At 34.4% G+C, this 14,567-nt stretch overlaps 2 protein-coding genes across 2 annotated transcripts; one reads left to right on the top strand and one right to left on the bottom strand.

The window, feature by feature from the left end:
• Window positions 1–3,852: 3,852 nt before the first annotated feature.
• Window positions 3,853–6,759, top strand: LOC149499812 (uncharacterized). Its single transcript, XM_089738340.1, has 2 exons — window positions 3,853–3,992; window positions 4,409–6,759. Exon 2 carries the CDS (start codon window positions 4,412–4,414, stop codon window positions 6,620–6,622), a length of 2,211 nt encoding a protein of 736 aa, XP_089594466.1. The 5' UTR covers window positions 3,853–3,992; window positions 4,409–4,411; the 3' UTR covers window positions 6,623–6,759.
• A 2,829-nt stretch (window positions 6,760–9,588) lies between these two features.
• Window positions 9,589–13,048, bottom strand: Rrp46 (exosome complex component Rrp46). Its single transcript, XM_028181663.2, has 5 exons — window positions 12,801–13,048; window positions 12,451–12,577; window positions 12,004–12,112; window positions 10,456–10,654; window positions 9,589–9,734 (listed from the first exon to the last, which is right to left on the bottom strand). The coding sequence occupies exons 1-5, from the start codon at window positions 12,901–12,903 to the stop codon at window positions 9,607–9,609; spliced, it is 666 nt and encodes a 221-aa protein (XP_028037464.2). The 5' UTR covers window positions 12,904–13,048; the 3' UTR covers window positions 9,589–9,606.
• Window positions 13,049–14,567: the final 1,519 nt, after the last annotated feature.

Genomic DNA, 14,567 nt, shown 5'->3' with positions numbered 1-14,567 from the left:
TTTACTCTCATAATACAAGAGAATTTGTACAAGTTTGCTTATTTAAAATATTATTTTCTGTGTTTAGGAGTCATAGACATAATTGGAATTATTTTTGCGGCTTGAATGTCGTACATATCTGTTATTGTCATTATAATATTATTTCGAACGTTTCGAATAGTTATGTACATACGATTTTGGGCTCACGGGAGACGTTGTTTGTTAATGATTTAAAAAGAAAACAATGATAAAACACTATAAATAAAAAGAAAATCATAATTGAAGTATTTCGTAACGTGTAATTTATAATAATTAAACAAAAAAAAAACCAAGGTGCAGTTAATAGCGGACGGCGGGTGGTTTTTACTTTTAATTGTTCGACGCGGGCACTGACTTACAACGTCGTGCAGCCCCGAGCTCCCCACGGCGTAACATCAGCAGAAAAAATATTTTTAATTCATTTACTTAACCCGTGCTACTCTACCGCTCGAGAAATAACCATTCTAGATGTTTAATATAAGATCGGCTATTTATCATAATAACTTTTCATATTGTAATCGTAATTTCATACTGTAAGTAATTGTAATTACAAATATTAATGTATTATAAAGAAATAAATGCAACCAAAATTATAGTCTAGATCCCAGTACAGTGACTAAAAACAACAACGAATCCGTTTAAGTATACGTAATTTTGCTTGTTTACTTCAGATGCCGCGAAACAATACTTGTTTTAATCATTTATCGATCTTAATCAACAGTTAACTTAATTAAGATTAAATAAGACAAAGGTCAACACTTGTTAAGGCTTGGCTACGAACTAAAAAGAATGTGAGGTGAACAACCTCAAATAACTAGCCTCCTTAAACTACTTTATCATGACTACAGACGCTTTGAAAAAGCTATGTCAAGCTATTATATGAAGTGTATGCATAAACTATTGACGCTGCATTGAATGGTTATTTTAAGAGTACGTTTTTTTTTATTGCTTAGATGGGTGGACGAGCTCACAGCCCGCCTGGTGTTAAATGGTTACTAGAGCCCATAGACATCTACAACGTAAATGCGCCACCCACCTGGAGATATAAGTTCTAAGGTCTCAAGTATAGGAGCAACGGCTGCCTCACCCTTCAAACGGAAACGCATTACTGCTTCACGGAAAAAATAGGCAGCGTGGTGGTACCTACCCGCGCGGACTCACAAGAGGTCCTACCACCAGTAACAGTAACAACAGTTTCTTGAATATATCTCATTCATTTGTAAGTGTACATTGCACAGTAATAAACATTACTGTTTTGACGTCGTTACTTCAACCCGTACATGTTCTGATAGCCAACATGTAATTTCTCATGCTAATACAGAGCTGCCGTGTGCCGCTGCCCTGGACTTTCTGCTAACAAACTATATAAATAATATTTCGTGGTATAATAACGTGGAATTCTCTAAAATTTTGCAAATACAGCAAAATACAGAGTAGGTAGTTTAATTTTTAAATTTGAAATATATGGCACAAATGCGGCCATAATGAAGGAGTAATTTAGATAAAACTTCTCGCTTTAAGTTTAAATACTAAATCTATACTTCTATATTATCTATACTAATATTATAAAGCTGAAGAGTTTGTTTGTTTGAACGCGCTAATCTCAGGAACTACTGGTCCTATTTGAAAAATTCTTTCAGTGTTAAATAGCCCCTTTATCGAGGAAGGCCATACGCTATAACGCTAAGACCAATTCAAGCGGAGCACCAATAAAGAAAGTTTCAAAATCGGGGTTATTTTTACCTTTTGAGAGCTTCCGCTGCGCGCGCTGCAGAAACGGTTTAAGTTTCGCTAAAATAATGTATGACAGAATTGTTCCCCTTTAAAAGATCTAAAAAAAAATCAGCGACAGCATATGTCTGTATGTTAAGGTTGACTCACTATAGCTGTTTTTATGCTAACCAAACTTGTTCTAAAATAAAGCATTATTTGTGAACTATTCCACGCGGACGAAGTCGCGGGCAAAAGCTAGTGGTATAAAGGTAACAAACATGTTTCCAAATTTCTGTCTTTTATTCGTTCATGCCCAAGATAACGAACGAACTGCGATAAATTGACATATTAAGCGTTTTATTCTTCTGATCTCACGACTATATCGTTAGTCTATTTAGATATTCCCCACAAGTTTTATATTGTAAAATACTACATAATTAACAATGTAGCTACCGAATACTGATGCTTAAATATAAATTTCAAAACTTCACGTGCCTTGCAAATAACAATACTAATTGAATGGTAGGTATCATTTAAGTGTTTAGCAGATCTTTTCATTCTTGCCGACACAATGCGCGGCACTGTAAATAGAACAAAAATGATCCTTGTTGAAGGAATCAGCCATCAGTAGAGTTTGCGACATTTAAATGTGCCGGCGGCGCTTTTGCGTTGGGCATTTGCATGAGATCGCGTCGATCCACCATGTTTTTTTTTTGGCGGCAATGCAATGCAATACATGTTAGTGGTATAACTAGTGCGACGTGGGTAGAATTTTTTAAAAGGCATACTGCTATTATTTTAAAAGACTCCTTTCTATTGCCCTGTTTGTTTCTTCTGATTTTAAATATGGTAAACGCACCTTTGGGTCAACGACGCATTGTTCGATTTTGACCACGTTACAGTTAAATTAGTTTAGAAAAATGCTTGACTTTCACGTTTCATAGCGCTTAATCGAACTAACAAAGTAGCATGAAGTGTTTCCACGATCGTCGTCAGATATTAGTTCTATTTCTAATGGTGGACAGCTATTACCTACTTAACAAATAAAATTGAGGCTTCGAACTCATGTGTCAAGTAAGGGGTGCATTATTTGTATTGTTCACGGGCTTCATTACCGGAGCCTCCACACATCATAGCGTGAAGTATTTCTTTACAAAGACATTACAATCCGCTGCCTCGTTGCTATATAAAATAATTACACAGAAGTACCCACTTTCGCTATTATAATATTGAGAGACTAAATTATGATTAAATTTTGTTATAATACTGAACTTAGTATCATCATCATCATCATCAGTCCACAGTCAACCTCTTCTGGACATAGGCCTCTCCCAATCCACACCACTGAGCCTGATCTTCGGCTAACCTCATCCACTTCTTGCCGAGTAAATTAAATAAATAAAGTTAATACGGAGCTCAGTATGTCCCAAGCTTATTTAACACGAACTTTGTTGTACTTTTTCCCGCCGAGTTCGGTAGCGGCCGATGCAAAGGGCCCACGTTCAATTATTCTCCTCGTATTATTTTTGTTTATAGCCTCTCTCGTCTTCTGCTTGATGTTTATCAACATTCGAAGCATCGCTAATTGGGTCGACATTCAAATACCTACTTTAGTTGATAAAATGTTCGGGCAGGCATACTGTTTAGATAGTTTACAGAAATGTGACCCCGGGTGAATTTTCAAAATAGCAAATTATCAATGTTATTCAACATTCAGTCTCAGAGTAACAGCTTCGTTACTCGAAACGTGCTTTGGAAAAAACTTTATACATTTGCTTAAAGCTTGTATGGAACAAAATAATACAAAAATGATATTTAATTTTTAAATGTTTAAAAATAATACCCAAAATTCATTGACCGCGCTGTTATTTCACAGTTTATTCATTAATATTTCAAAAAAACTCTAAATACCTTCCTAAATTTTGCTTTATTAATTTTCATACGTAATAATTATTGCCTAAGCTAAGTAGAAATACATTTTTCAAACCATAACTCACAGTCTAACGTTATTATTTAACCATTTAAAGTTTTGTCACAAGTTTTTCATCATTACCTTCCACGTTTTTTGTTTTATGAAATTTGTCTGACCAAATTACTCTACAAATATTCGAACGCGTCCATAACGATTCCTCGCGTCGCGCCCTTCAGTCGTGATCGAGATTTGAACGTGCGTACACGTAGACTAGGTAAAAGAAGATAAAAAGTAATTTTAATTTTAATTTGTCAACAAATCTCATCATTAAACGACTACATTTCTTTTGGTAAGTAAATTTTCTTTATTTAAATCTTTAGCAATTATGAATAATAGCATAGGTTGTATTACAGAATTAGTTAATTTCAATTATTTTGTGTCTAAATCTGAACAGGCTGTGACATGTTTCGTAACATTACATCATTTATCGCAACATCATTTACCGTGTAATTTTGGATGAGGTGAATGATTTGTGTAGAGGAGAATGATATTTCTGTTGTGTTTAATGATGCATGGTTGAGGCTAATGATTTACGCAAAATAAACTGGTACATCTAGAGGAATGTTCCCATTTTTGTTTATTGTTTTTAATAATAATGAATAGAAGAATCTTATTCGTTAATAGTAGACTGTAAGAGTTAATTTTTTTCAAGTTATTATTATACATCGATATGTTGATACTAAATAGATAAATTTTATTACGCAGGCAATGGTTAAAACAAAAGCAGAGCGCTTAGCCCAACAAAGGCTATGTAAAAGACGTAAGTACGCAGAAATAAAAAATGACCCAGAGTTATGGGCACTAGAAAAAGAGAAACAACGTGCAAAATACCAAAAACGTAAATCAGAAAAAAAACAAACATCTATCACAGAAAAAAGTCCTCGCGAAAAGAGACAAATACGAAAAAAGTGGAAACACAATTCGAAGAAATATAGACAAAGTAAGAAAGAAGAAAAAACAAAAGTACTGAATATAATTCATGTTCCAGTGCCTGAAAGCTTTCCCGAAGAAACCAACAATCATGTTGTAGATCCCATCGGTTTATTTACAAAAGAAGATTTACAAAAAGCACAAAGGAAGATACGGTATAGAGAATTAAAAAAAAGAATAAGGTTGACAAGCATTATAAAATCTCTGCAGAAGATAAATGTAAAGCAGAAAATGACAATAAAAAGACTGAAATCACTTATTAATAACTCTAATATTAGAAGTCGCCAAGAACTGAATGAAGATGCCAAAACTTTACAAAATCGAAGGAATAAGCGAATAAATCGTGTTAGTGATATATCTAGCTTAAAATCACGAAAAGATACGAAGTTTCGTTTACTGCGTCAAAAAGTAATAGAATCTATTGAAACATTTTACAACGATGATGCTGTTAGTACTATTTCCGCTGGAAAGAAGGAGTTTATCACTAAAAATAAAAGAAGAATGCAGAAAAGATATCTTGCGGCTCCTTTGAAGGTTTTACATAAAAAAATGCTAGCAGAAACTGATGTAAAAGTCAGCTATTCATTTTTTACAAAACATCGTCCGTTTTGGGTGCTTCAGCCTAAACCTACAAACAGGGAAACATGTTTATGTGTTCAACACACCAATATGGAACTGTTGATAAAATCTCTATACAATGCATCTATTATAGGCGAAAAGAACTCTAACGAAATAGTTTCACATTTATGTTGTGACCCTAATAACACCAAATGCTTACTGAGACAGTGCAACTTTTGTAAAGATAAGGTAATAAGTTATAAAGAGTTTTCAAACAGCACGAATTTGACATATTTTCAATGGAGGAAAACGTCAAAAGAGACAGTTACGAAGAAGGCACTAAAAAAGAAACAAGTATTAACAGTAAAGGCCCAAGTAACTACACAACCATTAACAGCAATAAGAGAATTAGAAAGATTGATGTGTCCCTTTTTATTACACGTCCATAACATTGTAGCTCAATATACTACCATGAAACACTTAAAAGCTAATCTAAATGTATCTGAAGCCGTTATTCACGTAGATTTCTCCGAAAACTACTGCCTAAAATATGCTGAAGAAGTACAGTCTTTTCATTTCGGAGGAAGCAGACAGCAAGTTAGCTTGCATACATCAGTTATTTACACTCATATTTTTTCTGTGGGGGACATTCATCCAACATCGATATGCACTATTAGTAGATGTGTTCGTCATGATGCAGCAGCTATTTGGGCGCATTTAATTCCGTTGATAAAACACGCGTTAGAAATCAATCCCTTTATTACAACATTACATTTCCTTTCTGATTCACCCATATCCCAGTACCGAAATAAATTCATGTTTTATATAATAACACAGATCAAAAACGATTTTGAATATATTTCTAGAATAACTTGGAATTATACAGAGGCAGGGCATGGAAAGGGTGCCCCTGACGGTGTAGGCGCAGTTCTGAAGAGAACTGCCGACAGATTGGTTAATTTCGGAAGAGATGTTGGTGATTTTGAATCGTTTTGTGAGATAATAAAAGATAATGTGGAAAGTGTTGTTATTAAGATAGTTAACGAAGAAACTATCAAACAAAAAGAAAATCTTCTTCCGAAAAATCTTAAACCATTTAGAGGCACCCTTTCCATCCACCAGGTCCTTTGGGATATATTATCTGAAAGACTTACTCTAAGAACTGTAAGTTGTTTTTTATGCGATATTGATGAGCAATGCATACATGGCAAACACCTTGGATTCTATGAATTCAATGTAGCTATAGGAAGTAATGACAATGAATCCGAAAACGAAAATATAGTGACACTACTTGCAGAAACTGCACCCAGACGGCGAGAAAGGAATTTTAATAAAAGCATTAAAATATTATCAGATATAACATTCAAAAATAATGAGTGGTATAATTTGGACCAACCATCTACATCTAAAACGTCACAGTTTTATAAGTAAAGCATTTTCACGTGTTTTTTTCTTGCTTTAAACTGCCTGATTATTTATAATTTAAGGGTTATTTTGGTAATTATTCCACAATCCTTTACATTTTTGTTCAAAATTGGTTCAAAGCCTAATTACTTGCAATTAGTTGATATTATACTTATAATTTTGGAGAATGTCTTTTTTGTTAATTAATAATTTAAAAACAAGTAATTTTGATGTCCAAAATATGTTGGTATTTTAATGAATAAATAAGCTGATTGTAACTAGCGATTTTAATTTCCATCATTACCTTATACCCTTTATCATTCACCTCAATAAGGTTTATCATTCTACTCTACATCATATCATTCACCTCTACGTAATTTTACGATTTTATGGGCTTTCTTACGATTTCCTCAATAAAATTATAGTTTACATACATAAAACACTTATTTTATGTAAAACCATCGAAATTTAATGATTATTTTTTCGGTTTCTAAGTAAAATAAAAAATCGCATAAAAACTGTCATAATAAATCAAAAAATGAAAATTCACCCCCCCGAGTGCGGGGTAGGGTAATCTTTGTATCAACAATGGGTAGTGGTTAGGACGTTACGTTAATTTAACGGACCTCGTTGTTAACAAACTGGAAATAGTAAGTAGCAGAAAGAAATTGGCTACACTTTACATATTCGGGAAACGCTAAAATTGCAAAACGTCTTTAATAATTTTTTTTAGGACTATAGGACTGAGGAATTACTACACGAGTACGGTTATCGGCGTCCCTAAACCTGCTCCTAGTGTTAGAGCTTAGAGCTGAAGGAGTCGTATTTTAGGTAGTAGATATTTCTCTTAGGTATTAAGAGCCATACACATAATTAAAACTACTTTTGCTCATACTAGACAAGAATAGAGGAGTAGACAAATTGCAGCTTTTTAACATGTTCTGGACAATGGTAACATTTGACAAAAGTTATCCGAAGGCGACGGGGAACGCAAAGCCGTCGTCGCCCGAAACATGTTCACTCCCCCGGATTCACTCTCGGTCCTTTTAGGCCCCTCAAGCACCGGGCACCGTCCTCGTCGAACTCGTCGATCGCGACAAAGAGTTCGACGAGCGAACCAACCCATACACACATCCCACCGATATTTTCACCGTATCTTCACAGTAGATCGCGATCCCGATTTTTACCGACCTTCAATGTTGGGCGACGAAAGTAAATCAAATCGAATCAAATAAAAAATTCAACATAAATGAAAGTACACACTTGTTGAACGTCAAAAAGAACTACCGCCAATTCACAAAAACTAGTCTCCGTCCTGAGAAGAACTGGCAAGAAACTCAGCGGGCACGTCTTTTTTTTTTTAATATCAGATTTTTTTTAAATATTAATTTTACAAGATGTATTATAACGTGACAATTATTGCAATATTGGAATGCCCGGAGCGAGCAACTCATTCCCACTTTGTGCAATCTTCTAGATAATCATTGACTTTATAGTAAGCTTTATTGCACAGATGTTCCTTAATAGTTTTCTTAAACCTATGTATATGTAGGTTCTGAAGATCTTGTGGGATTTTGTTGTATAGGCGCACAGAAAAAAACCCGCATAAATTTCGTATCTTATGTAACCTACTCATCGGCACATCAAGCTTGTGTTTGTTCCTATTATTTCTATTATGTACCTAAGTCAGACTTTTTAGGAAACTCCTCAATATGTTTACGATTTTCAAAAATGTACTGGGATGGCATAGTAAGAATTTTAATTTCTTTAAATTTTTCCCTCAGGGATTCCCTTGAGTGCATGTATAAATAGCACGTATAGCTTTTTTCTGCAGAATAATTATTATTTCTACATCGGCCGCATTGCCCCACAGAAAATTACCATAGGACGTGACACTGTGAAAGTAAATAAAATAAACTAAACGAGCCGTGTCCGCGTTTGTTAACATTCTAATTTTTTTTACTGCGTATGCTGCAGATCTGAGCTTACTCGCTAATTTATGAATATGAGGTCCCCACTGCAGTTTGGAGTCCACTGTTATACCAAGAAATAAAGTTGACTCAACAAGCTCCAATGATTCCTCAGAAACAATTACATTACTATCTACCTACTTGTCTCGCATTAAAAGACGATTTAATACATTTTACAGTAAATTTAATACATTTAGTTTTCTTACTATTCAATAATAGATTATTATATAATACGGAACCAATGAACCACACATGAGTAAGGCATGAAAGAAGAGTGCATGCGACAGAGATGCGATGTTGAGATGGATGTGTGAAGTGACAAGAATGGACAAGATATGGAATAAGTATATCAGAGAAAGTGTGACATTAACAAATTAAAGAGCGGACGGTTAGCGTGGTATGGGCATGTGATGCGTAGAGAGAAGATGCATGTCACTAGGAGATGTATGGAAATGATAGTGCAAGGTAGAGGGGGAAGAGGTCGACCGAAGAAGACATGGTTTTACTGGTGGTAGGACGTCTTGTGAGTCCGCGCAGGTAGGTACCACCACCCTACCTATTTCTGCCGTGAAGCAGTAATGCGTTTCGATTTGAAGGGTGGGGCAGCCGTTGTAACTATACTTGAGACCTTAGAACTTGTATCTCAAAGTGGGTGGCGCATTTATGTTGTAGATGTTTGTGGGCTCCAGTAACCACTTAACACCAGGTGTGAGCTCCTCCACCCATCTAAGCAACAATAAATAAAAAATATGGATGGACTGTGTGAATGACGATATGAGATAGAGAGAGGAGTTAATGTTGAGCTGCCGGCTGATGGAAGAGAATGGAAGAGAAAAATTAGCTGTCTCGACCCCGCCTAGTGCGATACGGTGAAGAAAAAGAAGAATCACTTTCAAAGAAATTAGTGTCATTTCAAGAACACTATGTGAAAATTTAATCGTCATCTGAGAATTTGACAAGCCACTGTTTAATATCTAATGCTTCACACCAAACTGATATCAAGGAAAATAAGACAAATAAAAATGAAAGCAATAAAGTTTATTATCCGATAACATTACAATATTTCCTGATTATATCCCTGTAGAACGCGAAGACGAGATCGCTGGCTGATCTGCTTCGCTCCAGCGCCTCTCTGTAGGCGTCTTGGCTGAAGCATCCATCAGTAAAACCTTAAAGATAAACAAAACCTCAGTTCCGAAGGTTGACTATAGAATATCTGTAATTCTTATATTTAATAAATTCTCCCATTACTACCAACAATTACGAGGGCGAAACCAGCAGATAAGATAATAGAAATACATTAAATATGAAAATATTAGTAAGAACTCATTAAGTAATATGGGAGAAAAAGTTTTTTTTTTTTATTGCATATATTGGTGGATGAACTGACAGCCCACCTGGTTTTAAGTAGTTAATGGAGCCCATAGACATCTATAACGTAAATGCCGCCAATCACCTTGAGATATGAGTTCTAAGGTCTCAGTATAGTTACAATGGCTGCCCCACCCTTCAAACCGAAACGCATTACTGCTTCGCGGCAGAAATAGGCAGGGTAGTGGTACCTACCTGTGCAGACTTACAATACGTCCTATCACCACATAATTAATATTTTTGTCTTGTTACTTTTTGGAACAAAGTGGACTATGAGCTCAAGCAAGTTTGAACATGATTTGTGAAAAAGATTCATTCAATAAACATCCTTTGAAAATATAAAAAAGAGAAATGAATTTTATTTTAATATCATGATTAACCCGATCATTCAACTAATACTGTACCAACACTATTAATTGTCCTTTACCTCAGAATAAAATGGATTTTTTTTAATGAACCTGTCTCTACAATATTAGTTTTCTTACTTACAAACCTAATACAAAAATTATCAAAACTTACAAGTAATTAAACTCTTATCTCTGCTGTCAAACACGAACGTCATTGTCGCTGTGGAAGTCTGTAGCTGTGCACACGTCGGATCTAGAATGACGTTGCCGTGATTGTCCACCGCGCAACTGACTGCAGCGAAAACATTCCGCATCGAAACGCCAGAGTTTAACAACGCTAGGCAAGTACAGTTCAATGTACATGCTAGAAACTGCAATATGTAATTGATAATAACTATATCTATACTAATATAATAAAGCTGAAGAGTTTGTTTGTTTGAACGCGTTAATCTCAGCAACTACTGATCCGATTTGAAAAATTCTTTCAGTGTTAGATAGTTCATTTATCGAGGAAGACTATAGGCTATATAGCATCACGCTAAGACTAATGCAAAGGGAGCACCAATAAAGAATGTATCAAAATCGGGGTTTTTCCCTTTTGAGAGCTTCCGCTGCGTGCGCTGCAGAAACGGTTAAAGTTTCGCTAAAATAATGTATGACAGAATTGTTCCCCTTTACAAGATCTAAATCTAAAAAAAAGTCCGCGACAGCATATGTCTATATATTAAGGTTGGCTCACTATAACGTTTTTTATGTTAACCAAATTTGTTCTAAAGTAAAGTATTATTTGTGAACAACGCGGACAAAGTCGCGGGCAAAAGCTAGTAGGTACATATATAAATGAATTGCTGTTCGTTAGTCTCGCTAAAACTCGAGAACGGCTGGACCTATTTGGCTAATTTTGGTCTTGAATGATTCGTAAATAAATATGAAAATGCTCAGAATTAAATAAAAATAACAATTTTGTTTTTCCTTTGTAGTGTCCCCCGCCGGACCGATTCCTTTTGTTTGTTTTAAGTTTATTTTATACAAAAGTTTAGGTCCTTTATTTATCGATTGAGGCACTACCAAGTCTGCCGGGTCAGCTAGTTAATAATAAATTCACAATTTAATAATACATTTACATTTAATAATAAAAATAATTTTGGCCACCATTAATTATGTTGTATGGTGAAACTTTAAAAAACCACTTTACTGAGCTCATCCAATTATCTGTGAAATTTACAGAAAACATTATCTATTGTTTACAAGCCTGAAGAAAGTGTAGAAAGCTTGAGAGTGAAGAACTACCCCCATTAAAAAGTAATAGGCAGATTATAGCTGCTCCATACTAGGAGCAGATAGATCATTAAACCCTTTGACTGCCACGCAGGTCTCCAGTGCCCTACGCGGCGCACTGTAGTAATAATTTCGATTTTTATTACTAAGGCACCGGAATAACTAGTAGACTCTGGGAAAGACGAATCCGACAGTACTAAGAATGAATCTATTTCTAAGAGACCTAAAAAACATTTAAAAAAACAAAGAAAATAAGGCAAAGTTAAACAATCGAGGCACTTTGTAACAGAAATGGACATAATTACTTTAGTGGGCCTTGTAGGGCACCGGTGACATACACGGCAGTCAAAGGGTTAATAATCACCAGGACTTCCAATACCACCAATCTTCATTTTTGGGAATAATTCCAATTCACCCTCGTTAAATACAAATCAGTACTCACACCACCATAATCTTCTAGTTCTTGTATAGTAACATTTATACCAGTTCTAGGATACAGAGAACCAAGTATTGCTGCTTCACATGTCTGTTTCACTATATTCTCTTTGTATCTGTAATAATATGTAATATGATTTGTGTTTAGTAATGTTTAAACAATATATTCATTTTTTTTTTTTGTAGATTTATGGGGCCCTCCTGATGATAAGTGATTACTTTCGCTCACGGACGTCAATGCCAGGGACAGGGCTAAGCTGCTACCTGCCATTAAGTATTCTCAAAGAAACCTCATTTGAAGAAGGAAATGTCATAACGCTTGAGAAACACCATAGAGGGGAGTTTATTCCAAAGCCGAATGGTGGATTTCACCTATTATTATACAAATGACCACTGATGAGCAAATATTGTTATTAAAATAATTTCCAATAGCTATATAGCTCTAATACATTACCTGTTTTCCACACTCGGTTTCCCATTCTTATTACTGAACAAAACCTCAAGAGTTGACTTATCTATTCGTTGACTGGTCATCTTTATATCTAAAGGTCCATTTACGCTCACCAATGATACAGTATCCCCTGTAAAAATATTTACAAACTTTGATGAACGATTTTCTGTCCAAGAAGTTTTAATTAACATTGTTGTACTTTTTAAGACGATGAACTTTGAATGTTCGTAAACTCTTACTGTTCTACTTATTTTTTGTAAAAATACTAAATTATTATTTAACATGTTGTACCTAAATTAAGAGTTTTGGTAAAATGACCTCAGCTGGATTATAGGGCATAAAACGGTTTTTACCTTGTGATAAAATAGCTGATCCATCAGATTTGCTCAGGAAGTTGAATTCACATTTCATAGGTTTTAATTTAAAATCCTGTACATCCTTCATATCAGTCACCATATTTAATTCGTTCAAATGTTTAAATATATCTTGAAGTAGTACAATGAAACTTGATTGTTAATTGGGTTTCTGATTTTCTAAAATTCAAAGATGATCTTTATTTATTTTATTACCAAAAAAGATATAGAAAACATGTGAGAATGACATTGACAGTAGTATTCGTTTGTATTTTACAACCAGAAGGGCAAAGCTATTGGACTATACAGCCTAATCTTTTGTAAATTCTATTTTATGAAGACGATATGAAAATGAAATGAAATTGGGCTGATTAATTTCAAACATTAATTAATTGGAATTAAATTAAAACTAAGACTTATTAAGACTATTTCAGTGGACTGTTTGGAAGATCCCGAGGATCAACGTCCGGTGACTTTGTTTTATTTACCTAAATTTATGCACTTTCCCAGATACTAAACAGTTCATAAACATCCATTAGTACATGTTTAAACATGAAGAAACATTAAATTAACAAAATAAAACTATTCTCACAACTTTGCTACTCGCGTTCCCGCCAAAAAGTCCAAAATAGGAGTACATAATTATCTATTTAGGTACATTGTCCTTAGTCTGAGTTTTTTAACGTTGAGTTGACACAACGCCCTTATCGGCAAGAGTAGGTTCCAACTCATCATAATCTTTCATCTTTAAAAACTGAATCATTATCCCAATTTAGTACTTTTTTCAGTGTGCTCAATATTTTAAGTTTTTTGAAAAAAATTCTCTATCTTCGAGATCTATATATTAATACGTGAAGCAAAAACTTTGTATCCCTTTTTACGAAAATTGCGCGGAAGGAGGAGTATAAAATTTTCCACACTTATAGAGAATATAGAGAAGAAGTGCACAATGCTAATCTTTTTTTAAATAATGCATAAAAGATACATTAAATCAATAAAGAAAACATTACACACACTACATACCATGTATTTGACGCACACACGCATGCATATTATTTATTGTTAAACTTTTGTTCTTTTTGTTGTCAAATTGAGAATAGATTAAATATTGTTTGTCTTTGTTAATATTTTTTAAAGTGTAGTCTTGGCGAAATTTGTAAAGAAGTATAAAATACAATCATAATAGTGTACTAGTTTAAATAAATGACTCAACTTAACATTTAATGAAAAGACGTTGACATGTTCAATGCGGAATATTTTCGGACAGCGAGTATATTTTCTTTTTAACAAGAACAAACACAGGAGAAGTAGCGTTCTGCAGAAAAGCTTTACTAGCACTCTACGAGTTATTAACTTCCACCAGGAAGCCTGATTTTATTGAAGGGAGCTATGTTATGTGTTTACTGGAACAGTCATTACGAAAATCTTGTATTAGCTATTCAAACTCGCCCGATATTTCTTCCCGAGAAGGGTATTTTCATTTTTTTCTTACAACAAGGACTTAGCAGTAGTACAAATCTAAAGTACAAAGAAGACACCGTTAAACATACTTGTAAATTACCACCAAAAAAGTTACGTTTATTTAATAGGCTTCATAATATATTCTAAAATTTGTGCACAATATTGTAGTTATTTATTGCTACTAGCTAAGGATAGCTCCTAAAAAAGGATTCCATTTCACTTTTCACGTCACAGAAAAATATGACTAAATTGTAGGTTTGGTGGTCGTTGTCTTTGCCAAAATATTCGTAAAATATTAAAAGAACA

Source organism: Bombyx mandarina, chromosome 25, assembly GCF_030267445.1.
Source record: "Bombyx mandarina strain Sakado chromosome 25, ASM3026744v2".
NCBI classification, from domain to species: Eukaryota; Metazoa; Arthropoda; class Insecta; order Lepidoptera; family Bombycidae; genus Bombyx; species Bombyx mandarina.
Note: the sequence above shows the minus strand (reverse complement) of the source record. Positions and strands in the feature narration are given on the sequence as shown.

Excerpts from the sequence above, each read along its gene's own strand:
- LOC149499812 (XM_089738340.1), top strand. The coding sequence starts at position 4,412 with ATGGTTAAAACAAAAGCAGAGCGCTTAGCCCAACAAAGGCTATGTAAA.
- Rrp46 (XM_028181663.2), bottom strand. The coding sequence starts at position 12,903 with ATGGTGACTGATATGAAGGATGTACAGGATTTTAAATTAAAACCTATG. Across the intron at positions 12,578-12,800 it reads ATCAGCTATTTTATCACAAG|GGGATACTGTATCATTGGTG; the intron begins GTAAAAACCGTT and ends ATATTTTTACAG. Across the intron at positions 10,655-12,003 it reads AACTAGAAGATTATGGTGGT|TTTCTAGCATGTACATTGAA; the intron begins GTGAGTACTGAT and ends TACATATTGCAG.